Below are 27,351 nucleotides of genomic sequence, written 5' to 3' on the forward strand. Positions count from 1 at the left end.
CTCCCTGGTGAGTGCAGAGCCTGAGATCATGACCTGAGCCGACACCAAGAGTTGGATGCCTAACTGAGCCACCCAGGCACCCCCATATATGGCTTTTATTATGTTGAGGTAGCTTCCTTCTACTCTTAAGTTTGTTGAGTGTCTTTATCATGAAAGAAATATTGAATTCTGTCAGATGCTTTTTCTGTATCAATTGAGATGACCATGTGCTTTTCTCCCCATTCTGTTAATGTGGTATATGACATTGATTGATTTTCATATGTTGAACTACCCTTGCATTTCAGAAATAAATTCCACTTGGTCCTGGTGTGTGATCCTTCTATTATGCTGGTATTCTGTTGAGGATTTATGGACCAATGTTCATATAAGATATTGGTCTGTAGTTTTCTTGTAGTGTCTCTTATCTAGCTTTGGTGTAGGGTAATTGTAGATAGGGGCGCCTGGCTGGCTCAGTTGGTTTAGCATCTGCCTTCTGCTCAGGTCATGATCCCAGGATCCTGGGATCTAGCCCCACATCAGGCTCCCTGCTCAGCAGGGAGTCTGCTTCTCCCTCTCCCTTTGCTTGTGCTTTCTCTGGCTCTCTCTCTTTCGCTGTCAAATAAATAAAATCTTAGACAAGCAAACACAAAACTATAGTGAAGGAGAATAGTTGCCAGGAGTTAGGGATGAGTAGGATGTGACTATAAAAGGATAGGAAGTGGGAGTTTTTTGGGTGACAGAACATTTTATATTATGACTGTGGAGTGGTTATACAAATCTGTATGTGTTGAAATTAATAGAAATGCACACCAAAAGTTAATTTTTCTATATAATAATGTAAAATATATAATTAAAATCAATTTAGTTGGTTCCTAACTAAAGTAATGCAGGTTTATTGTACCTGCCAAAGAAGAAAGAAATAAGAGTGAGTGGCTGGTATTTGGAGAAATGGGTATGAGGGTGAAAGATACATTCTTTTTTCCTGTACCATTTTCTTCAGCAATTATTCGGTTTTTTGGGACCACAAGAAATTACACTTTAAAATGTTTTGCTGGGGCACGTGGCTGGCTCAGTCGGTAGAGCATGCAACTCTTGATCCTGGGGTCATGAGCTCCATGCTTGGGGTAGAGTTTACAAAAAAAAAAAAATTGTTTTTTTTTTTGCACAATAATTTAAGGGCAAAATAAAGGCTAACTTCAAGAGTGCTTCAAAACAGCAAGGATGTAGTGCACATATAGAACAGAACACAGAGTTAAACATTTTTATCTGTTTAGCTTCATTTGCAAAACAACACATTTGGGATTCATCTACGTATGACATACAAATTCTTGGGGTGCCAGGGCGGCTCAGTTGGTTAAGCGTCTGCCTTCGGCTCAGGTCATGATCCCAGGTTCTGGGATCGAGCCCTGCATCAGGCTCCCTGCTCAGCGGGGAGTCTGCTTCTCCCTCTCCCTCTGCTGCTCCCCGCCCTCTCTCTCTAATACATGGATAAAATCTTAAAAAAAAAAATACAAGCAGTCGGGATTAATTAATAATCTCAACCCCCTCACCCTAAATTTGCCCTAATAAATTTAGTCTTTGATTGTCTTTCTTTTAAAGCATGGCCCATCTCCCTTTAAGACTGTAAATCAACTGAGGCCACTGTAAAGATCCTTGGAGTAAGGAGGCTCAAAAAACACAAAGGGAAAGCCAATAGCAGGAATGCTATAAACACTTTATTTTTTTTAAGAAAGTAGCTTCAGAAAAAGAAAATAGTCTAGATCATTTATTTATATATATATACTTTTTTAATAAAAACCTTTACATAATCTTCATGCATAAAGACCCAGAGGTGGCCATGTTGTCTGTGACAGCCCTAATACGAGCTGTCGCAGGCCTTTATCTGGGACTCCCCATAGCTGACAGCAAAGTAGCAAAGGCCCTCCACGTGCCCATAAAGCCCAGCTCCTTGCCTGCCTCAGTAATGGTTTTATGTTCTGGGACTGTAGACAATGGGTAGGAAATGCTCTGGGCTAGAATAGGAAGGACAGGGAAGGCTACCCAACCTGTCATGTTTTATCCAAACTATTCAGGCAAATCCAGACAGGAAGCCTAGCAAGATGACTGAAAACCAGGGACCAAACTGAGTTCTGGAGCTTCCCAGAGACATGGAGTCTGTGACCAAGAGTTCCCGCACATGGTAGTAGGAAAGGTTTGATGCTCATGGAACATTCAAGGCAGGAACAAACAAGTCTTGGAGATTTATCCCTCCATGGCAGGCACTCACTTCTACCCTAAATGAGTCAGAAAGACTGTTCTGCTTCCTCAGTCCAACCCTCTTTTGGACTCATCAACCTCCTTGAGACAAATTCTCCTTCCTTCTGTGGATAGTTTATCTGTTAAGGAAAGACAGTCCTTGACCAACACATTTGTCCTAGTATAAAAGGGCTGAGGTAGGAGCAGGGTAGCAGGCTGGCATGGAGGGTCACAAGATCCAGAACAGCTGAGGGTAGAAAGGATTCCCTGGTTCTCTGGGGGGAATTTTGTGAAAGGTATTTTATTGACCATATTTTTAAAAAGGGTGGGGGGAGTGGTCTTAAAGATGGTAAAAAAGAGACTTGGCTCCTTTTTGGGTTCTAAAAGCCCTTATGCTTTGTTCAGTATTAAGAAAAGCCCTGAACAAATCGAGGATGCTGCTTGGGGCAGCAGGAAAAGATGATGGATTCCATAGCCAACCAAGAGGATGGCAAACGGTGCCAATCAACTCAATGCAGGGGATCTCTGTGTGTTGAGTGTGAATGAGCATGTGAGTGTGGTGGGAGGAACTTGGGGTTCACTGGCTCCCAACAGTCAATTCTCGCAGGTAGGACTGTGTGAGGCCGCGCAGTTCCTCCAAGGCATAGTCCTCAGGCATGGGGAGCTGGCCAATGTGGGGAGCCAAGAGGCCCAAAGGGACTCGCTGAGGGTCTGGTGTTGAGTCGGAGGTTGTTTCAGGGGCACGCTGAAGGCTCCATACCACCCGCAGCAGGTTGGCTGCACGTTTGGCCATGTCTGCAGAGAAAAAATGAAGTGGGCATCAAGGATGAGGGGTGGTTAAGGGCAGGCATCGGGGCAGAGGTATAATAATCATAAAGACAGGAAGCAGGGAGAGGCTGGAGGCTTACCTGACTGGGCCAGGAGATCCTTGGCATTGTAACACTGCATCTGCTGTATGCGATTGCACAGTGAGACCACTTTGGCATGTAACTCCTCCAGTTCATAAACTGAGCAATCCACCTACAAAGCAGCACAGAGGCCAATTAGGTCAAGAAGAACTCCCATCACCCCACTTCTATCCACAGACTGATTATGCAAAACTCTGAAACAACAGAAAAAACCCAGGAGGCTGGCCAGCAGTGTCATGTCACCACTATCCAGCCTAATCACTGAGGACAAAACACAACCTCAGCAGTTAATCCGCAAGAGGAAAGTAACAGAGTATATACAAAGCCTTAAACTGGGTAAGTCTTGAGATCAGCACTGATGAAATCATGTTACTAGCAAGCTTTAACATGGCACCAAAAATCTAAATAAATCTGGGCTCAGAGAGATTGTATGACTTCTTAGGAGTGGAGAGTAAGTAAGAAGTGGAGCCCAAACTAGCATTTAATATAGGTATCCTAACCCCAAATTCACAACCCTTTCTAAAATACTGCAGGGGCCTATTTTCACTGTATGTCCTCTCCTATGTGTTGCTATCCACTCCTACGGCTCCATTTTAAATTAATTTATTTGAGAGAAAGAGAGAGAGTGCACGTGCAAGCAGGGGGAGGAATGGGAAGACAAAAGGCAGAGGACCCCAAGCGGACTCTGCACTGAGTGTGGAACCCAACTCAAGGCTTGGATCCCATGACCCCGAAATCACAACCTTCGCTGAAACCAAGAGTAGGATGCTTAACCTACTGAGCCACCTAGGCCCCCCACCCATGACAATATGCTGGTGACTCCTAAATCCTTAGCCTGATGTTCTAATCTTCCATTCCCCATTCCAGGGCCACTGCCCTAGCTTGGGTTACCATTATTTCTTACTTGAAATATCTTAAGACCTTGATCACTACCTTCAGTGTCATCCCATTACCTCCTTTTCCCTACCATATGGTAGCCAGAGTGATGTTTCTAAAAAGCAAGTCTGTATTTTTATTTTAAAATTTTTTTTAAAAAAGATTTTATTTATTTATTCGACAGAGATAGAGACAGCCAGCGAGAGAGGGAACACAAGCAGGGGGAGTGGGAGAGGAAGAAGCAGGCTCATAGCGGAGGAGCCTGATGTGGGGCTCGATCCCATAACGCCGGGATCACACCCTGAGCCGAAGGCAGACGCTTAACCGCTGCGCCACCCAGGCGCCCCTATTTTTTTTTAATTTTTAAAAATTTATTTAAGTAATCTCTACCCCAATATGGGGCTTGAACTCACAACCCCAAGATCAAGAATCACATGCTCTTCTCACTGAGTCAGCCAGGAACCTTGTATTTTAATTCTTTACCTATGCTCTGAATACTTCCCAGCAGCATCTTATTCCTGTTTGTCTCACATGACTCTTGGTTGGCCCCCCTCTCTCAGACTCTTACATTAAACCACCCTACTTACTAAGTGTCCTATCACCACCTCCTCCTTTAAGTGCTCACCCAACCCTTCCACAAAGCATCTCTCTCACTGAATCTACTTCTGGGGGGCTTTGCAGAATCTACCATTTAATGCCTCGGCAAATATTTTTTTTTAAAGATTTATTTACTTATTTGATGGGGGGGCAGGTGCACAAGCAGGGGGAGCAGGAGAGGGAGAAGCAGGCCCCCCACTGAACAGAGAACCCAATCCGGGGCTTGATCCTACGACCATGGGATCATGACCTGAGCTGAAGGCAGACGCTTAACTGACTGAGCCACCCAGGCGCCCCAGCCTCTGCAAGCATTTTTTATCCACAAGAATCCAGTCTTTAACTGGACTTTTAAAAGTGGTAAATATGATGAGGTCTTTGCTCTCAAGAAACTAAGTAAAAATAAACTATCAGATAGAGATAAACCTTAAAGAATCACAAGCTATGTCGATCATTCAAACAGGGTGATGTGGCAGAAAAACTGGATGGCTACTTCAGATTGAGGGGTCAGGAAAGGCTTTCCTGAGGAAGGTCAGATCTTAGTGGAGACCTGAATAACAAGGAGAGGGTCAAGCTTTCTAGGCAAAGAGAACAGTTAAAACTACAAGACAGGAATGCAAAGAAAGCTTAGGTGGGTAAAACGCAGAGTTAAAAGAGGAGAACAGAAGAAGATAAAACTGGAGAGGTTTTATACACCAGAGGAGGTCCTCGGAATTCAGAGTCTGTAAACTTGGACTGGGAAAAATAACATCTTTATTTTTACTAACTTTTTACTAAACATTAGCATTTAATTATTAATGTAGATGTCAAGCAATAACCAAGACTTTGTCATCAAGAGACATCACCGCTATTTTCATATTACATTACAGTTGTTAGTGATTTTTAAATATAGTACTTCAAAATTACGAGTATTTAGGAGATCCACTGCTGCGCTTGTTAAGATGTTAAATAAACCACTTATTACCATAAGTTCTTAATATTTTGTAACTGTATTTTAACATAATTGGTTTCTTTTGTAATCCCATGAATTTAAATTTTATGCATTAAAACACATTAGACAGCCACCCATGGGCTTCACCAGACTGTCAAGGAGCTCCATAGCACAAAAAAGGTAAGAATTATGGGCTTTATAAGACTTGCTAAGGAGCACTTTATTGTAAGTGAAATGAGAAGCCACTACGAGTTTTAGACGAGAGTGAGATATGATTTGTGTATTAGAAAGATCACTCTGGTTGCTGCATGGAAATAAACTGTAAAGGAACAAGTGCAGAAGCAGGGAGAATAATTAGGTGTCTCCTACAGCAGTCCAGGAGGGAGATTCTGGGGCTTTACTACACCTACACAGCTCCCCTTTCCACTCTACACTCCAATACCACCTTATTAAAAGTTCCCTGGAGGGGTGCCTAGGTGGCTTAGTCGGCTGATTTCGGTGCAGGTCATGATCTCAGGGTCGTGGGACTGAGCCCCATGTCAGCAAGAGTCTGCTGGATATTCTCTCTCTCCCTCTGCACCTCCCCCACTCATTCACTCTCTAAATAGATAGATAGATAAAATCTTAAAAAACAAAAAACCCCCCCAAAAACCAACTCCCCTGGAAGCACAATGCTCTCTTTGATCTCTAATACTCATGCTATTCCCTCTGCTGAAGCATTCCGTCCCACCCATCCTCCTTTTTCAGCCTTAGGAGCTTAGATGCCACTTCCAGAAAGCCTTACTGACTTCCTCAGACTGGGTTAGGTACTCCGTTTATGTGCTGCTACAAAACACTCTTTGCTTAATCCCTACACTTACCATTCTATAGTAACTGCTGGTTTACCTATATATATGTCTTCCTCACCAAAATTATTACTTTGCTAAGGGCAAAACATATACTACTGCTTACCTTTATATCCCCCAAATTCACCAGTGCTTGGGACATAGTAAGTTCTCAAAAACTAGGTTGTATAAATGTATTAATGTTCAACTAGAAAAAAGTTTTCTTCAGTGATAATAGAGGTGATGCTCTTAATTTATCCTAAAAGTATAGCAGGGGCGCCTGGGTGGCACAGCGGTTAAGCGTCTGCCTTCGGCTCAGGGCGTGATCCCGGCATTACGGGATCGAGCCCCACAATCAGGCTCCTCTGCTATGAGCCTGCTTCTTCCTCTCCCACTCCCCCTGCTTGTGTTCCCTCTCTCGCTGGCTGTGTCAATCTCTGTCAAAAAAAATAAATAAAATCTTTAAAAAAAAATAAAAATAAAAATAAAAAAATAAAAGTATAGCAAATAATAAATTATGCATATTACATGACAGGCACTGTGTTAGCAGGGATTTTGATAAAGGTAACAGTAACAATTACTAAGCACTTAATACATGTAAAGTAGTCTGCTAAAACACTCTAAGTATATTTTAATTGCTGTAACAACTCTGTCAGATATCTATGATAATCTGTGCTCCCCTCAACACACTTTTCAGAGGAGAAAAAGAGAGGTTAATTTATTTGCTTTAAGGTCACATAGCTAGTGAGGGAATTGAATTGAACCTAACCGTTTGGCTCCAGAACTTGATTCTTACCCTCTATACTCTACTGTCTTTAATCTAAAAATAAAGATCTCCCCAAAAGGAGCTCCTGATAACCTGAAGACAGACATGGATAAGTAACGATAATAGAGTCAGTAAACAAATGTACCAAGTGCTTTGGCAGTAAAAAAGACAGTGCAATTAACATTTCTTAGGGGAAAAGGAGAATGAAGCAGAGCTTAACAGCAATGCAGATCTTGAAGGATGAGTGTGTGCTAACGAGTGAAATAAAACAAGCTTTGTTGGAAACGTCATGAGTAATTTAGTGTGATGAGAGCAGAGCCGGCTGGCAACTGGAATGTGGGGTAACACTAGTAGAAGGCAGGAGCGACAGGTAAAAAGCCTCTATGTGTGCCTGAATTCTACGTTTTAGAGTCTGATCTTCGTTCCAAAAGCAATAGAGGCCTATCTTATGACTATCGAGACTGACGCCAATACATTTTGATGAAGACAAAAAAACCTGTAATACTTGCAATTTTAAAACATGCCAAATGATGTGTGAAACAATTACTACCCTCACCAAATCTCTGACCTTTCTCTCTCTCTCATCCTTGAGCTTGTCACTCAAAGGAGGGCTGGACAAGGAGAGGAGACTATATAGGTGGACAAACCTCAGGAATGTCTACTGTACATCCTACTTGGTAATAAGCACAAAACAAAGAAGTTTTTTTAAGTTTTGATACAGCTGTCATAGCAAATCAGCCCCATCAAAACGTCCCTCCTGCACCGACAGCTCTCTCTCTGCTAATGAGTTTTTCAAGTGGTTGCTCAGACCTTTGGAGGTCTCTGTGACTTTAAGGGCCAGGGAAAAGGAAAACTACCAAGCAGTAGTTTACGGAACTCAGGTACCTGCTGTATCTGGTGAAGCATGTCAATGATCCGAATATAGTCCAAGTAAACAAGCCCTGACGTTTCCCAGTCCTGGATTAGACTGCTGCGCTCTGGAGGTGCTAGGTCTTCCAAGAACCCCTTCAGGTAGTCGTAGTTCTCGTTAATGATGGCATCTGAAGAAACAAATCATTAGGCTTTCTGTCTGCCCAAATATATGGTTCTCGAAAGTACACGGAGGACATAGCAGAAATCCAGGAGGAGGAGAAAGGGGAAATAATGTTGGGTCAGACTAGAGAATTACAAGTAGATACCTTGAAATTCTCCAAAGAAAATGTGAAAAATTTCTTGCTTCAGTTCCCCAGAGATTTCTGGGTTTCTGTTTTCTTTTTTTTTAAATTGAGACATAACTGACCTATAATATTATGTTAGTTTCAGGTACACAAAATAACAATTCAATACTTGTATATATTGCAAAATGATCACCACAGCGTATAGTCAGTATGTTACCATACATAATTATAGAATTTTTTTCTTGTGATAAGAATTTTTAAGATTTACTCTATTAGCAACTTTGTTTTTTAAAGATTTTGTTTTAAAGCAATCTCTACATCCAACGTGGAGCTTGAACTCACAACCCGAGAACAAGGGTTGCACGCTTTTGGTGCGATACATTATTATGAACTATGGTTAATGTATATTTGTATATATACACATATATACACACACCTGTATATGTATGTGTATTTCATCCTCATGACTTATTTATTTCATAACTGGAAGTTTGTACCTTTTGACTCCCTTCACTCATTTTGCCAACCTCCATCCCCCACCTCTGGCAACCACCAATCTGTTCTCTGTAACTATGACCCGTTTTTTTTTTTTTTTTAATTTCACATACAAGTGAGATCATACAGTATTTCTTTCTTTGACTTATGTCACTTAGTATAATGCCTTGAGGTCCATCTATATTGTTGCGAGTGGTAAGATTTCATTCTTTTTTATGGCTGAATAATATCCCGTTGTATATATATACAGCGCATACACACACACACACACACACACACACACACACACACACAATTTCCTTTATCCATTCATCCACCAATGTTGTTTCCGTATCTTGGCTATTGTAAATAATGTTGCAATGAACATGGGGGTGCATATTTCTTTTCGAGTTGTGTTTTCATTTTCTTTGGAAAATTACCCAGAAATGGAATGGCTAGATCATATGGTAATTCTACTTCTAATTTTTTGAGGAACCTCCATATTATTTTCCATAGTGGCTGCACCAATTTCCATGCCCACCAACAGTACATATGGGTTCCCTTTCCTCCACATCCTCACCGACCTTGTTATTTCTTTCTTTCTTTTTTTTTTTTTTTAAAGATTTTATTTATTTAGTTGACAGAGATAGAGACAGCCAGCGAGAGAGGGAACACAAGCAGGGGGAGGGGGAGGAAGAAGCAGGCTCATAGCAGAGGAGCCTGATGTGGGGGCTCGATCCCATAATGCTGGGATCACGCCCTGAGCCGAAGGCAGACGCTTAACCGCTGTGCCACCCAGGTGCCCCGACCTTGTTATTTCTTATCTTTATGACAACAGTAATTCTAACGGGGATGAAGTGATATTTCATTGTGACTTTGATTCACATTTCTGATTAATGATGTACAGCATCATTTCCTTTAACTGCTGGCCATCTGTGTCTTCCTTAAAAAAAAGTCCACTCAGATCCTCTGCCTAATTTTTTTAACAGATTTCTTTTCTGCTATTTTTATGAGTTCTTTAAATATTTTGGATGTTAACTCTTTATCAGATAAATAATTTACAGACATTTTCTCCCATTCCTAAGTTGGGTTTTCATTTTGTTGATGGTTTCCATTGGAGCTGTGCAGAAACTTTTTTAGTTTGATGTAGTCCCACTTATTTCTCCTTTTGTTGCCTTTCATTTTGGTGTCCCATCCAAAAAAAATCATCACCAAAATGGATGTCAAGGAGCTTACTGCCTATGCCTATGTTTTCTTCTAGTTTTATGTTTTCAGGTCTTAAAGTCTTTTTTTTTTTTTTTTAAAGATTTTATTTACTTGACAGAGAGAGTGCATAAGTAAGGGGAGCAGCAGGCAAAGGGAGAGGGAGGAGAAGCAGGTTCCCCACTGAGCAGGGAGACCGATGCTGGGCTCCAGGATCTCAGGACCCCAGGATCATGACCTGAGCCGCAGGCGGACTCTTAACTGACTGAACCACCCAGATGCCCTGCAGTTTAAGCCTTTCCCCATTTGAGTTAATTTTTGTACATGGAATTAGATAGTGGTCCAGTTCTTCTTTTGCATGTGGCTGTGCAGTCTTCCCAACACCATTTATGGAAGAGACTGTATATTCTTGGTTCCTCTATCATAAATTACTTGACCATATATGTGTGAGTTTATTTCTGGGCTCTCTGTTCTGTTCCACTGATCTAGGTGTCTGTTTTCAGGCCTATACCATACTGTTTTGATTTACTACAGCTTTGTAACTGAGTTTGAAATCAGAGAATGTGATTGTCTCCAGTTTTGTTCTTCTTTTTCAAGGTCACTTTGGCTATTGAGGGTCTTTTGTGGTTCCACACAAATTTTAGAGTTGTTTGTTCTATCTCTGTGAAAAATGCCATTGGAATTTTGACAGGAATTACATTGAATCTGTAGATTGTTTTAGGTAGTAAGGATATTTTATTATTTTGTTTTTTTTTAAATGCACATCCTGACCCAGTAGGTGTGACCTGAAGCTCTGCATTTTTTTTCTCGCTTTCCTTTTTTTTTTTTTTTTTTAAGATTTTATTTATTTATTTGACAGAGAAACAGGCAGCGAGAGAGGGAACACAAGCAGGGGGAGAGGGAGAGGGAGAAGCACGCTTCCCGCTGAGCAGGGAGCCCAATGTGGGGCTCGATTCCAGAACGCTGGGATCGTCACCTGAGCCAAAGGCAGACACCTAACGACTGAGCCACCCAGGCACCCCAGTAAGGACATTTTAACAATGTGAATTCTTCCAATTTACAAGTACGGAGTATCTTCCCATTTCTTTGTGTCTTTAATTTCTTTGATCAATGTCATAGTTTTCAGGATAGAGGCCTTTGACCTCCTTGGTTAAATTTTTATTCTTTTTGATGCAACTGAAAATGGGATTGTTTTCTTTATTCCTCTGAGAATTCATTATTACTGTATGGAAATGCAACAGATTTCTATATATTGATTTTGTATCCTACCATTTACTGCATTTGTTTATTAGTTCTAACAGTTTTTTGGTAGAGCCTTCAGGGTTTTCTGTATATAATATCATGTCATCAGCAAAGAGTGACGGTTTTTGTTTTTTCCCATTTGGACCCCTCTTATTTCTTTTTCTCGCCTAACTGCTCTGGTCAGGACTTCTGATACTATGTTGAATAAAAGTGGTTAAAGTGGGAACCCTTCCTTATCTTCTTCCTGATCTTAAAGAAAAAGCTGAAAGCTTTTCACCACTGAGTATGTTAGGTATGGGCTTGTCATATATGGCCTTTATTATTGAGGTATGTTCCTTCTATACCAACTAGTTTTTTTTTTTTTTAATCATAAATGGATGTTGAATTTACCAAATGCTTTTTCTGCATCTATTGAGATGATCACATGATTTTTATCCTCCTTTTTGTTAATGTGGTGTTTCACACTGATTGATTTGTAAATGTTAAACCATCCCTGTTATAAATCCCATTTGATCATGGTGTATAATCCTTTTAATGTATTATTGAATTCGGTTTGCTAATAATTTGCTGAGAATTTCTGCATCCATGTTCACCAGGGATATTGGTCTTTACTTTCCTTTTCTTATGGTATCTGTGTCTCGTTTTGATATCAGGGTAATGCTGGTCTTAAAAAACTCTTCTATTTTTTGGAAGAGTTTGAGAAGGACTGGAATTAATTCTTTGAATGTCTGGTAGAAGTCACTAGTGAAGCCTTCTGATCCTGGACTTTTATTTGTAGGGAGTTTTTTTTGATTACTGATTCAATATGCTTTACTACTAATTGGTCTGTTCAGATTTTCTATTTCTTCATGATTCAGTCCTGGAAGGCTGTACGTTTCTATGAATTTATCCAATTCTTCTAGGTTGTCCAATTTTTTTGGTATAAAACTGTTCATAGTAGTCTCTAGTGATCCCTTGTATTTCTGTGGTATCAGTTATAATGTCTCCTTTTTCATTTTGGTAAATAAAATTCCCGAAATACACAAAGAGTTTAACATAATTCATGTGTATCAAGCATATCTTTGGCAAATGGTAAAGTAACAACCTGTCAAACCCTGCCCCTCTAGCCCCTCATCCTGGCCAAGTTTCTTCTGCACAGAGAACTGTTGCGATGTGTAATATGATTCAAGACAGCACAGGCCCATAGAGAACATCATCTCTGGTCTAACCATGGGGTTTAGAGGTTGGAAGAATTTGGGGTGATTCCAGGAGACACAGGCCCTGGTGTGAAGCACTTACCAGAAGCTAAGTGCTTGATGATGAATTTGTGGCAGCGGTTCCAGTGTCCAGCTTTAAATAAATGGAGGGCCTCCAAGTGCTTGTCAGATTCCATGTGTGCTCGCACTGCTTTGGCCTCGTTAATCCACTCAGCAGGCACACAAAGCTTTTGGGTCAGGAAAGTCTCCTTAGCCCAAGACTCAGGGGTCTCTAATAGTTGGCAGTGCCGGGTAAGCAGCTCTCGAACCGCCTTCTCACGCATGCTGTAGGAAGAAAGACAATGAGAATAAATCCTATCCTCACTGATGGAGAAGCCTGCCTCAGACAGGGCAGAGTGACCCCCTGAGATAGTCTCTCAAGCTGCAGGTCTTAACATTTAGTGGACCACTTTCAACTTCACTTAAAAAAAAAAAAAAAAAAAAAGCCGTATCAGCATTTTGTAAATGAAATAGAAGTATCTAAGCACGTTATATTTTCATGATCAAAAAATAGTGAAAACTAATACTCTAGGGAAGGTTGTCCAGTGCTAAGAAAAGGCTTTCCCTTTCTTTTATTTTCTTCCTAGTAACAGGATATCAAGGACTAGGATAGGAGACTCTTTTCTCCACAGAGGAGTTCTTTGTAGTTCATTTCCAATCTTCTCCCTTCCTTTTCTCCTGTATGGTCAGTACAAGTAAATGAAGTAGTTTTTAAAGGTAAAGTCTCTTCCAGGTCCTTGTTTGCTTCCCCCTGCCCTTCAAAACCACCAGATTTCCTTCATTTTCTCTCTGCTTCTAGATTTAGGCTACCGTCACTCCTTTTGGTCTCAAGTCCCCTTAAGGAGAGTCTTTTCCTATCTGGGCCAAAGGACCAGCCATTTATTTTTTTCTTTTAAAAGATGTTACTTATTTCAGAGAGAAAGAGAGTGAGAGAGAGCTGGAGCAGGGCGGGGGGGAGGGGAGATGGACAGAGGAAGAGGGAGAATCTCAAGCAGCATGGACCCCAATATGGGTTTTGACCCCACTACCCTGAGATCATGATCTGAGCCAAAATGAAGAGTAGGATACTCAATAGACTTAGCCACTCAGGTGCCACAAAGGACAAAATTTATTTTTTTTTTTAAGATTTTATTCATTTATTTGAGAGAGAGCAAGAGAACATAAGTAGAGAGATTGGCAGAGGGAGAGGGAAACCCTGGGATCATGACCTGAGCTGAAGGCAGATGCTTAACCAACTGAGCCATCCAGGAGATCCCCAAAGGACCAGATTTAAATATCAAATAAAAACTAGTTTCCTCATCTTAGAATTTTTTCTGAACACCTTTTCAAGGACCTTTTCAAGGCTTTCCATGGACCCCTAATCTCAACTGCTTCATTTCTAAAATTCTTTATCAGGGGAGTGCCTGGCTGGGTCAGTCAGAAGAGCATGCGACTCTTTATCTCAGGGTCCTGAATTTGAGCCCAATGTTGAGTGTAGAGATGACATACACACGTACGTACATACATACACACAGAGAAAAACAAAATAAATTGAAAAAATTCACTTAAAAAAATCCTTTATCAGGAAATAGGATTTGCTTCCCTAGAGCCTACTCTTAAATCATCAGTTATCTTACTAGCCAGCCTTTTACCAGGCGAAATTCTCTTGTGAATTTGTTTAAATAAACTCAAAGGAAAGTAAGAAGTCATTTTGCTTCCTGGTAAGAGAGAAGAGGAGAAATTCCTTAAAGATAAGGCTGTGCTAGATGCCTTATACTTTTAACCCTTGAAAAAAAATTTTTTTGACAGATTTTATTTATTTTAGAGAGAGAGAAAGAGAGAGCTGGGAGAGGGGCAGAGGCGGAGAGAAGAGGGAGAGAATCTCAAGCAGACTGTGCTGAGCACAGAGCCTTGCATGGGGCTTGATCTCATGATCCTGAGATCATGACTTGAGCTGAAACCAATGTTTCAGTCAAATGTTTAACCTACTGAGCCACCCAGGAGCCCCTTAAAAAAATTGTTTTTTATTAAGTAATCTTAATGCCCAATGTGGGGCTCGAACTCATGACCCCAAGATCAAGAGTCACACACTCCACCAACTGAGCCAGCCAGGCACTCCTACTTTTCTTCCTTTAATCCCACAACTACCTTTGACTGGGCAGGCATTAATATTATGATTTTACAGATAAAAAGAGAGTATCTTTAACCAAAAATCAAAAGTGAGTAAGCTTTACTCCAGGTCAAAGTGAGTGGATCTAGAATTGAGGGAGGTCTGACTACAAAACTCAACTCCTTTCCACACTATGTAACACGACAGAGAGCGCAGCATAATGATTAAGAGCACAGACTCTGGGTGTCTTGGGTTGGAAGACTCTGCCATTTACTAGCTATGTGACCTTGAGCAAAAATTACTTAATCTCTCTGTGCCTTAGACTGTGCATCTATAAAACAGAGATTATAAGAGTGCTTATAGGCTCATTATGAGCACTGAGGTGATTAATTACAATTGAGTTGTAAAGTGTTTACAACAGAGGATAAATATATGTAAAAGTACTATATGACGAAGTACTATATAAATGTTTTTATTAGTGTAATGCCATGCTATTACCATTAATAAAAAAGAAAAAGTCTCCAGCTTTATCTTATTCATACCATGGAGAAAAGGCTCTTTTCGGATAGAGAACAAAAACATTAGGTATCTAAGCAAGGATATACTGGTAAATACGCTACTATCAAAAGAAGTGTAGGTGAGGGTGGATGACAAGGGAAGGCCAGAGAGGGAGAAAGCCAGCAGACAGAAAAAGAAGGGGCCCTCCCTGCCCACTCATTACATCACTCCACAGATCCACTGAGGCAGCTCAGCAAGCATGGTTTCTGCATAATTCCTAAATATGCCACATTCATGTGAATCTGTGTCCAAGTTAATGGGGTAGACCCATGTGGACATATCCTTCTGTTTCCTGTAAATTTTTCCTGTTCCTGTCCAGGGTTTTCCCTGATCACTGTAATTCATGGAGATCTCTTCTCACTTCTCAGACTACTGAGAGGTCTTATGATAAATAGCATAATTTGGCACTTAAGGCAGTCTCACTTCCAACTTGTTCACATGAATATAGAGATAGCTGTGGGTTGAACTGTCTTAAGATTTTTCACAAGGCTGGACCCAAAATACATCCTAGATGCTTACTGAATTAAACCCTAGGAGACTGATGCTGTTGGCATTGCCCTGTAGCACTAAATGTATAGGGAGTTCATAGCTTCTTACTCACCTTGAGTTGTCAATGTGCAGGAGGACAAAGATGGCCCACTCCCAGAGCCCCTCACTTTCCAGTTGGCCAGCATAACTGGTCTGTAGCACACCCTCACACTGTTCTGAGAGATGTGTATAGTTAAGAGCCCGCAGCACCTCCCACAAGTGCCAGCTTAGGCGATAGTCCAAAGGATCAGCTGTTACGCTTCGAGGCTCCAGGAGCTGGTTGAGATCATAATGTCTGCAAAGGAAAATGTGCTGAGAGTTATCGTATCAAGGCAGCAGACCACCTGCAATGGATAGGTCAACTGTTCTGGCTACGGTTTAGAAGATAATAAAGGCAGGCACCCGAGAACAGAAGCATTATAGACCACATGGTCTCCCTCTGAGACTGTGCTGTATCAATCTGCTTCTAGGTTCAGCTAGATTACAGATCCTACTAAAAACGAAAGCACCTCCTCTTCTGTGGTTGTGTGATCTGACAGGTCTGCTGGTATTTGTTTGGCTTAGATATTTACCATCCTGGTACATGGAATCTTCACAACTCTTAGTCTTCATTCCTTCACTTAATAATTTATTTTAAAATTTTTATTTATTTGAGAGAGAGCGAGTGACAGTGCAAGAGCAGGGGAGGGGTGAGAGAAGTAGACCTTCCGCTGAGCGTGGCCTCAATACCAGGATCCCAGGACCCTGAGATCATGACCTGAGCTGAAGTTCAGATGGTTAACCGACTGAGCCACCCAGGCGCCCCGATACTTTTCTTAACCATTTAAAACATGTAGTTATATTAGGCTCTTCAGACTGTTCTATTATATGAAGTTGGAGTGCTAATTCTCCTGCTTGTTTAAATAGCTAACTAGTCTTCATGATGGTTACTTCCTTCTATGGCTTGTAATTTCTACCTCTGATTTTATCTAGTGGGGATTATTCTTTATATAAGGAAACTCAGGCGCCCTGGGTTTTTAAAGTGTCCCTATACAGACTTTTGCTCTTTCTTCTGCTGGGATCCCAAAGATTTTAATGGTCCTGGACCAGTTTATGTGTAACGTTCTTAGCTTGCATTTCCCCAGATCATAAGATTAGTATAAATTAAGATCTCACACCTGCAAGTTTTAGGGCTTAGATTACCATCCAATAACTTTAACTTTTCACCTAAGATCCCATTTTATAACTTGCTAACACTTCCCCAAGTAATGAACAGATGTTTTCTTGACCAGTGCTGTCAAATTGAACTCCGTGGGATGACGGAAATATTCTATAACCTGCCCTGACCAAAGATAGCCAATAGCCAGCCACATGTGGCTATTAGACACTTGAAATATGGCTATTGTGAATGAGTAACTAACTTTAAAAGTTTAGTTAAATTAAAATAGTCATGTGAATAACAGCTAGTATGTTGGACAGTGCAGTTCTAGACTATTTGTATGGGACAGAGTGTGGATTTTGTGTAAGGATTTAGTCATAGCAATTCTACCTTTCATGAGAACAAGGTTTATTTTCTCCTTGTGGCTCAGTTTCCCTATTACTGGCACCTTGACACATTCCTATTTCTTTTTTTTGACATTAAAAAAACTGACATCCAATAAACAGAACATATTTAGAATGTGCAATTTTCATTAAGTTTTAACATATGTACCACATATGTGAAATTACCACCAAGGTCAAGATAAACACTTCATCACCTCCAAAGGTTTCCTTATGCCCCTCTGTAATCCCTCTCTCCCTGCCCCTCTGTAATCCCTCTCTTCCTGCCCCTCCTTACACCCACCTTTCCCAGGCAACCACTGATCTGTCTTCTGTGATTAATCAGTTTCCATTTTCCAGAATTTTAGGTAGACTGGAATCATACAGTATGTATGTTTCTGGGTACTTTTTTGTCTCACCTCTTTTAAAACCAAGTAAAATTATCTTCTGATTCACTATTTATCGTGTGTATAAACAGTTCATTCCCTTTTATTGCTGAGTAGTATTCCTTTACACACATATACCACAATTTGCTTATCCATTCACCTGTTGATAGAAATTTGGCTTGTTTCTTGTTTTGGACCATTATAAACAGAGCTGTTACAAACATCTGTATACTGATACATGTTTTCATTCTTTTGGGTAAATACCTAGGAGTGGCATGACTGGATCATATACATGCAGGTGTTGTCTAACTTTCTCATCTGCTAAACTGTTTACCAAAGCGCCCATACCATTTTACATTTTTCACCAGCAGTGTATGAGATTTCAAGTTGCCCCACATCTATGACAACACGTGGTACAGGTCTTTTTTTCTTTTCTTTTTTTTTTTTAAGTAGGTTCCACGCTGGGAGGAGCTTACACTCATAACCCTGAGGTAAGACTTGAGCTGAGATCATGAGTTGGAGGCTTAACTGACTGAGCCACCCAGATGCCCCAGGTCTTTAATTTCTAGTTATTCTAACAGGTGGACAGTGGTACCGCATGATGATTTTAATTTGCATTTCCTTGTTGTCTACTGATGCTGAACACCTTTTCATGTGCTTGACATTTAGGTCTTCTTTGGTAGAGCAAATGTTTAAATATTTTGCCCCCCCCCTTTTTAAGATTTTATTTATTTATTTGACAGAGAGAAAGACAGCCAGCGAGAGAGGGAACACAAGCAGGGGGTGGGAGAGGAAGAAGCAGGCTCCCAGCGGAGGAGCCTGATGTGGGGCTTGATCCCAGGACTCCTGGATCACACGCCCTGAGCCAAAGGCAGACGCTTAACGACTGAGCCACCCAGGTGCCCCTATTTTGCCCGTATTTAAAAATTGGGTTGTTTTATTATTACTGAGTTTTAAGAGTTCTTTAAATGTTCTGGGGACACCTGGGTGGCTCAGTCAGTTAAGCATCCGATTCTTGATTTCAGCTTAGGTCATGATCTCAGAGTCGAGAGATGGAGCCCCATGTCGGTATCCACGCTTAGCACGGAGTCTGCTTGTACCTCTCCCACCCTACCAGCTTGAGTGGCACACTCTCTCTCTCAAATAAACAAAAAAAAATTGTTTTTAAAAAGGAGTTCTTGGGGCGCCTGGGTGGCACAGCGGTTAAGCGTCTGCCTTCGGCTCAGGGCGTGATCCCGGCGTTATGGGTTCGAGCCCCACATCAGGCTCCTCTGCTATGAGCCTGCTTCTTCCTCTCCCACTCCCCCTGCTTGTGTTCCCTCTCTCGCTAGCTGTCTCTATCTCTGTCAAGTAAATAAATAAAATCTTTAAAAAAAAAACAACAACAAAAGTTGTTGGCTGGCATCTGGGGCCACATCACAGGAAAAGCACAGNGCGAGTATCTTCCCCCAATCTGTGGTTTGTCTTTTCATTCTCCTAACGGTTTTTCAATGATTAACAGTTTTTAATTTTTTTGAAGTCCAGTTCACCAATTTTGTCTTCTACAGATTATTTGGTGTCAAAAAAATCTTTGCCTAACTCACACTTGCAAAGATTTTCTGGTTTAGGTTTGAAATTTAGGTTTCTGATCCACTTTAAACTGGACAAATAACAGAGATAAACAATAAAACCAAAAGCTGTACATAGAACAATCAAGAAAAAAAGGATAAAGGACACATATTACCAATATCAAGAATGAGAGAGACATAGTTACAGATCACACAGACATTTAAAAAGGATAATAAGGAAAATGTTATGAATTACTTTATGCCAATAAATCTGATAACTTCAAGGAAACAAATTCCTTAAAAAAAGCAAATGATTGAACGCGACTCAAGAATAAACAGAAAACCTCAACAGACTAGTAAAGAAATTGATTTTATAGTTTAAAAACTTTAATTGAACTTAATGTAAAACTTCTACTCTTCATTTTCTTTATTAAGAAATTGAAAAAAAACAAGGGGCGCCTGGGTGGCACAGCGGTTAAGCGTCTGCCTTCGGCTCAGGGCGTGATCCCGGCGTTGTGGGATCGAGCCCCACATCAGGCTCCTCTGCTATGAGCCTGCTTCTTCCTCTCCCACTCCCCCTGCTTGTGTTCCCTCTCTCGCTGGCTGTCTCTATCTCTGTCAAATAAATACATAAAATCTTAAAAAAAAAAAAAAAGAAATTGAAAAAAACAAGCCCTTATACTAGGATAATTACAAAAACAAATTTATAATAAAGGACTAATATCCAGAATATACAAAGAACTACTGCAACACAACAAGACAACTCTATTAAAAAATGGGTAAAAAAACGATGGTATAGAGGTATAGAGATGATGGTAAATAAGCACATGGAAAAATGCTCAATATTATTAGTCATTAGGGAAATGCAAATTAAAGCACTACTTTAGTTATTTATATTTTACCACAATATAAAACTATATTATCTGGGGGTGCCTGGGTGGCTCACTCAGTTGAGATCAAGGCCCTTGTCCAGTTTTGTTTATCTGAACGTCTGCTTGTCCCTCTGCCACTGCCCCTCATCCCCCTCCCCCTCGTGCGTGTTCTCTAGTAAATAATCTTAAAACAAAAACTGTATCATCCTCTAACATAGTTACATATTTAATACTTAAAAGTATTTAAAGAACTGAAATGAGATAGGAGTGATTAGTTATGACTGGAAAAGTCCCTCAGTGTTTCTTATAATATGTGCAATAGTTCTGCTGAGACAGTTTTAATTTACTGATTATCTGTAAAAACAGTATGTGTTCATATACTGCTGTAGGATAAATAAACCACTGTTTCTTGTTTAACAACAATGCACACACAATGAGATGCCACTATATGCCCATTAAAATGGCAAAATTTAAAAAACTGACAATACCAGATTCTGAAGAGGATATGGAACACCTAGAGATCTAGGTGGGAATGTAAAATGATATAAACATATTTGGGTATAAATGTTCATGGCATCTTTATTCATAATAGCCAAAATCAAGAAAAACTATTCATCAATAAATGAATAAATTATGCAATAAAAAACTTTCTGATACACATATTAACATGGATAAATCTCAGAACCATTATGTGAGTGAAAAGCCAGGCACAAAATTTAACAGAATGATCCCAATTATGTAAAATTCTTTAAGAGCAAAATTAATCTATAGTAACAAAAAGTCAGTTAGTTACTTGTCTGGGGGTGGGGACTGATTGCAAAGAGGCATGAGGAAACTTTTGCGGGGTAACTGCTATGTTGATTATGATGAGTTACATTATATTAAAATGCACACTTCATTATTTGTAAATTGTATCTTATTAAAGTTAATCACTTTTTAGATTTCTAACCCTAGTTCCAATGTTCCTTGCATTCAACTACTATAAATTATACTTTGCTAATTTATACAAACTTTTGGCAATTTGGCTTCACATTAAAGGGAAAAATCTCAGGAAAGGACTCCCTAGGGCTGATTAAGCCCTCAAGTGACCAGCATGCATAGCTTTGACTTACCTGTCACTGTAAAGTTTTAGAAGGTGAAAACAGACATCTTGAAGTGGTCTCTGTGAGTTTTTTTCCTCCTTTATCACACAGCCAGAGCCCTCCAGGTATGCAGGAAGTGGGGAGCAGGCATAGCTGTCAGCCTCATAGGAATTCTGAAGGGAAGAATTTGATAAAACAGTATACCAGCTGTGAGTATGTTTCACTAGACGTGATCATGTATTAATAACTTAGACGCATGTATAAAGAATGATGACATCCTAATGCAATGTGTCAAGGATCTTAAGCGTATTTTGTGGTGACATGGTCCACCTGTCTTCAAGGGACTATCAAAGAGTTTGGATAGCTGTCATTAATCCTCATACCTTTCTTGTCACAATTCTTATTACACTCAGTTTCTTTAGTGTTCTCTTTCTCCTGACAAATAATTCTGACAAATGATTTCAAAGATAATAACTGTGGACAGTAAGAAAATAACTGAAAAAATGATGGTTTTAAAAACATTAATAGTGGCGCCTGGGTGGATCAGTTGGTTAAGCGTCTGACTCTTGGTTTCATCCGAGGTTATGGTCTCAGGGTTGTGGAAACGAGGCATGGAGCCTACTTGGGATTCTCTCTCTCCCTCTGACCCTCCCCCTACTTCTCGAACTCTCTCTCTCAAGAAAAAAATAAATTAAAAAACCCCACATTAATAATACTTTTTAAAAAAAGATCTTATTTGGGGGAGCCTGGGTGGCTGAATCGGTTGAGCGTCTGCCTTCAGCTCAGGTCATGATCCCAGGGTCCTGGGATCAAGCCCCACACATCAGGCTCCCTGCTGAGCAGGGAGCCTGCTTCTCCCTCTTCCTCTGCCTGCCACTCTCTCTGCTTGTGCTCTCTTTCCCTCTCTCTCTGTCAAATAAATAAATAAAATCTTTAAAAAGCATAAAAATAAAAAAGAATTTATTTATTAGAGGGGGGTGGAGGGAGAGTATGAGTGCGAAGTGGGGGGAGCAGAGGAAGAGGGAGAATCTCAAGCAGACTTCTCATTGATCCAGAGTCTGACGTGCGGCTCCATCTCACGACCCTGAGACTATGACCTGAACTGAAACCAAGAGTCAGATGCTCAACCAACTGAGCCACCCAGGCACCCCTCACAATAATAATATTTTAACCTCAACACTGTCAAGGCATATGAATACGATATTTAGGGGCAAATTTTTCAGGCCTGCTAATTTGGACTGTACCAGACTTGAGGTTGGGCTGTATCTCAGGGAATTCCCAAAGGAAAAAGACAGCATTAGGAATAAAGAAAAACCCTCTTGCGTGGGGGCAGGAAAACAGCTTTAAGAAAGTCAACTGTGGAAACATCATATTAAATAAAATAGAAGCAGACACTTGGAGCAGTTTAAGAATAGCCCTGTCCAAAGGCAGGAGAAAAGAGAAGTTTCCCATCAGATTTCCTGGGTCTATTTCAATTTTATGGTACTTTCAAAACAAGCAGTTAGGAAAAAGTATTATGAAGTGTGGCTTGATGTTTTTTTTTCCTGCAGTACTTTTCTGGCAAAAACAGAACTCCCCCCAGTGACTCTTGGTTGGCTCTACTGGACATAAATACCTGAAATGCTTCTTCATACATGCTGAGTGCCCTGGAAATGGAGGCTGTTGGTGGAAGCAAATACCAAAGATGAATAGCCAGGGCGCGTTTCCAGTCCAAAAATGAGCACACATTGATTTGCCTGTGTTCTGTGAGCTGCCATACCTGCAGGAGACAAAAATCGTCATCACAGCTATGTGTTATACACTATCTTGTTACTGCCCAGATCTGCAAGTTACTCACTTATTCAAGTAACATTTTACTTCTTTTTTTAAAGTAATTTCTACACCCAACACGGGGCTCAAACTCCCGATCTTCAAGATCAAGAGTTGCATGCTCTACCAACTGAGCCAGCCAGGTGCCCCTATTCAAACAACATTTTAAATGAACTAGATTGGCAGTGTTAATGATCCAAATATAAAATACACAGTTCCTTGGTGGCAGGTGAGAGGGCAGATTTAGACTATGGGTGCTCTGAGAAGAGATGAGAACCACAGAGAGTGAAGAGGAGGTCTTCTTACCGTCTACACTTGCCATCTTATAAAACTTTAAGTTGTGCACAAATTCTGACCAGCTATTTCATTTTTGGAAAGTGACATCAAGATGTCAATCAGGCAGGCAGCAAAAGAAAACTGGCTGAAAATAATTATGGCATATCACCCATAAAATGAACAGAAGTGGCTATTAAAAAGAGTGATGCTACACATGAAAAAACGTCCATATACAGTCAGTTAACTTGCAGAATTGCTATGTATAACTGACTTTATTGGAATATGTATACACGTGTAAATATGCACGCACATATGTTGATATAGACTTACAATAAGTCTGGAGAGACTACAAATTATATACGTTGTTTACCCCTAGGATAAGGGATATGGTGAATTTTAATATTTTAATTTCTATATGACCAGTTTTCTTTTACAATGTACCTGTTATACCTCTGTCATTTGAAAATACTTCCACTAAAATTTAAAAACAAGTTGTTTGGCTACGTGTCACAGTACACAATTTACAAAGATAGCTCTTTCCCTTAACCTCAAGCCATCTTGAATTTATGAGAAAATTTATACAAGTTTATGAGAAAAGAGGAAAGTACCGGTTTTCCAGCCAACAAGGCGAAGATGCGCAGTCTCTCATCCTGGATGAAACAGTTAGCCTGGAGCTGTTGCCAATCCACCAGCTGCATAGTAAGCAGCTCCCGGACTGACTGGCTACCCACCAGCTGGGATAAAAGGAGGGCAAGACGATGATCACCTACAACAGAAAGTTTTCTGGTGATCACGAGGATTAACAGACTTGGGCAAACACCTGGGGGCGTTATCTTATTTCTTCTAGCCCTCAGGAGGGAGAATTTTACACTGTGACTCCTCTCTGCAGTGATGCCAAAATACTGACCAAGAACTCACCATTTTCTGCTTGGGTAGAAAATGTTCAAAGTAGTTTAACCTAAATTACATAGAGACTGTATAGTGTACAGGGCTCAATGGTAGATCCACTATTACTTCTGCGACCCTAGATAAGGTACTTCAACTATAAAATGGAGCAAAGTATTATCTAATTCAAAGGTTTGTAGTGGAAACTGAGATCACATAATTGAAAACATGTCCAACTAGAATGGCACTGAGAAATGGCAAACTGAAACCTAGACAAAACACGGATGTGTGTGCTACAAAGAGAATCACTGACTCTTTACTCTCACAGGTCTAATCATCTCTTTTACTAAAAATTTTTAAGTACAAAGGGCTGAGGCAATAAAAAGATTTTAATTAACCACAATGTGAGGGGACAGAAATTCCAGTTTATGAAAACTTCCAGTTAAGCTGTAAGTTAAGAGAAAAATGCTTTGTTTCAGCCCTTACTACAAACCTCCTAAAAGTCAAGTCCTTCTCCTTTTGTTTTTGTATATGGGTCAATCTATATAAAGTACCATCTTGCCAAAACTGAGGCTCTCATCTCAAAAGTTTCCTTCACAAACTAGAGAGGCCTAGAGGAAAGAAATCATGCATCAGGAATACATCTGGAAATGTGCAGGACAAATGGTCTCTCTGTATACAGGTAATCAAAGCATGACTGGACTATGATTCATTCAGTAAGTGCTGTAACCCACTTGACCATGAGCTGCTAGTATTCTAGGTGAGTGATACTAAAAGGAAAAAAGAAAAGATTATTTCAGTGTATCTAGAGAACCCAAAAGAGAGGATTTATTGGCCAAGATGTTTAAATGTCCTGGTCACTAGAGATGGTTGAGTTCAGAGCTTGATATAATACATTCATTAAGATTCTCTCTTTGCTTTGATTACACAACCAACCAATTGGCTTCTGCCAATCCTTGATTTTTCACACTTTCCCACTGATGAGGACATATACTGAGCAAATGGCAGAATTCTAGGGTACTTCCTCAAGTTAATTTTAGTGTATGGTGCAAGGTAAGTACATAAATTAATCTTTTGCATATGAATATTCAACTATCTCAGCATTATCTGTTGAAAAGACTATCCTTTCCATATTTAAATTATCTTGGCACTTTTGTCAAAAATCAACTGACTACAAGTGGAAGGGTTTCATATTTGAAGTCTCATTTCTATTCTAAATTTTCTATGTTCATCTTTATGCCAGTGTACCACATTGTCTTGACTGTTGCAGCCTTACAGAAGTTTTGAAATCAGATAAGTGTTGAGTCCCCCGATTTAGTTCCTCTTTTCCAAAACCGTTTAGGTTTTTTACATTTCCAAATAAGGATCAGCCTATTAATTTCTGTAAAAATGCTTATTGTAGGCGTTCTGACAGAAAACGCACTGATGTACAAATCAATTAACAACACTGAAGTTCCCAATCTATTAGTTCTTAATCTGAATGGTTTTGTTCCCCAGGGAACATCTGACAATGTCTAGAGGTATTTTTTGGTTGTCCCAACTGAGGGTAAAGGCATCTTATGGGCAGAGGGCAGGGATGCTATTAAGTAACTTTCAATGCCCAGGACAGCCTCCACAACAAAAATTGCCAGCCAAAAATGACAATAGTGCTAAAGCTGAGATGTATTCCATGAATGTGAAATGTGTTTCTTCATTTATGTAGATCTTTATTTCCTCAGCACTGCTTTATAGTTACAGTACAAGTCTCATTTTTGTTACATTTATTCCTTAAGTATTTTATTCTTTCTGATGTTATTGTGAATGCAATTATTTTTCTAATTTCATTTTTGGATTGCCTGTTGCTAATACATAGAAACACGACTGAATTTTGTATACTAATCTTGAATCCCGAGACTCTGCTGAACTAGTTTACTTAGTCCCACTGCCTTTTCTGTGGATTCTTTAGGACTGAACTATAGACATAAAGAATCATGCCATCTTTGAATAGAGACAGTTTTACTTCTTCCTTCTTAATCTGTATGACTTTTGCTTCTTTTCCTTTCCTGATTAGACTGGCTACAACATCCATTACAATGCTGTATAGAAATGGTGTTCCCAATCTTAGGGTGAAATTATTCAGTCTTTCAACATTATGATGTTAGCTGTGCGTTTTTTGTACATTTGCTTTGACATCAGGGTAATATCGTCATCATAGAACAAGACGGGAAGTGCTCCCTCTATTTCCTGAAAGAGCTGTAGAGGATTGGTATTACTTCTTTAAAAATAGTGCTGGTTACCAGTGAAGACATCTGGACCTTGGCTTTTCTGAGTGAAGATTTTTTTTTTTTTTTAAAGATTTTATTTATTTATTTGACAGAGATAGAGACAGCCAGCGAGAGAGGGAACACAAGCAGGGGGAGTGGCAGAGGAAGAAGCAGGCTCATAGTGGAAGAGCCTGACGTGGGGCTCGATCCCAGAACGCCGGGATCATGCCCTGAGCTGAAGGCAGACGCTTAACCGCTGTGCCACCCAGGCGCCCCTGAGTGAAGATTTTTAGTTACTAATTCAACCTCTACTTGTTACAGATCTATTTAGATTTTCTACTTTTTCTGGAGTCAGTTTTGGTAATTTGTATTTTCCTAGCAATTTGTCAATTTTATCTAAGTTGCTGAATCTGATGATACAGAATTTCTTATAGTAGTCCCTTTTCTGTAGGATTAAGTAGTGATGTTCTTTCTTTCATGCCTGTTTTTTTGTAATCTCTGGTCTTTCCTCCCCCCCCCCATGATCAGTGTAGTTAAAGGTTTGTAAACTTTCTCACTCTTTTCAAAGAATGAATGTTTGGTGTAACTGATCACTGTTTTTATACATTGTCATTTTCCTTGATTTCTGTTCTAGTCTTTACTATTTCTTCTCTTCTTCTACCTTTAGGTTTAGTTCTTATTTTGCTATTTTCTTAAGGTAGAAGCTTAGGTTATTGATTTGAGGTCTTCCTTCTTGCTGGATAGATATAAGGTAACACTGATAGTGTTTAAGTATTTTACATTCTTCTTTTTTTTTTTTTAAAGATTTTATTTATTTATGTGACAGAGAGACAGCCAGTGAGAGAGAGAACACAGCAGAGGAGTGGGAGAGGAAGAAGCAGGCTCCCAGCGGAGGAGCCCGATGTGGGGCTCGATTCCGGAACGCTGGGATCACGCCCTGAGCCGAAGGCAGACGCTTAACGACTGCGCTACCCAGGCGCCCCAGTATTTTACATTCTTGATTGTTTAGTTGTTCTATCAATTATTAAAAGTGGAGACAGTGGGGCGCCTGGGTGGCACAGCGGTTAAGTGTCTGCCTTCAGCTCAGGGCGTGATCCCAGTGTTATGGGATCGAGCCCCACATCAGGCTCCTCC

The 27,351-nt window shown here is 40.2% G+C and overlaps 1 protein-coding gene across 6 annotated transcripts in view; it reads right to left on the reverse strand.

Annotated features, from left to right (window-relative positions):
- Positions 1-1,730: 1,730 nt before the first annotated feature.
- Positions 1,731-27,351, reverse strand: part of NUP98 (nucleoporin 98 and 96 precursor) — a 117,321-nt gene continuing 91,700 nt past the window's right edge. For all 6 annotated transcript variants that reach the window (XM_011235755.3, XM_034666439.1, XM_034666438.1 and 3 more), the window contains 8 exons: positions 23,698-23,855; positions 22,620-22,763; positions 21,035-21,177; positions 15,673-15,894; positions 12,468-12,709; positions 7,999-8,153; positions 3,123-3,234; positions 1,731-3,009 (listed from right to left, as the gene is read on the reverse strand). In XM_011235755.3, coding sequence (XP_011234057.1) covers positions 2,792-3,009; positions 3,123-3,234; positions 7,999-8,153; positions 12,468-12,709; positions 15,673-15,894; positions 21,035-21,177; positions 22,620-22,763; positions 23,698-23,855 — 1,394 coding nt within the window. In that variant the 3' untranslated portion in view covers positions 1,731-2,791. The remainder of the gene's footprint in view (positions 3,010-3,122; positions 3,235-7,998; positions 8,154-12,467; positions 12,710-15,672; positions 15,895-21,034; positions 21,178-22,619; positions 22,764-23,697; positions 23,856-27,351) is intronic.

Source organism: Ailuropoda melanoleuca, chromosome 8, assembly GCF_002007445.2.
Source record: "Ailuropoda melanoleuca isolate Jingjing chromosome 8, ASM200744v2, whole genome shotgun sequence".
Taxonomy (NCBI): Eukaryota; Metazoa; Chordata; class Mammalia; order Carnivora; family Ursidae; genus Ailuropoda; species Ailuropoda melanoleuca.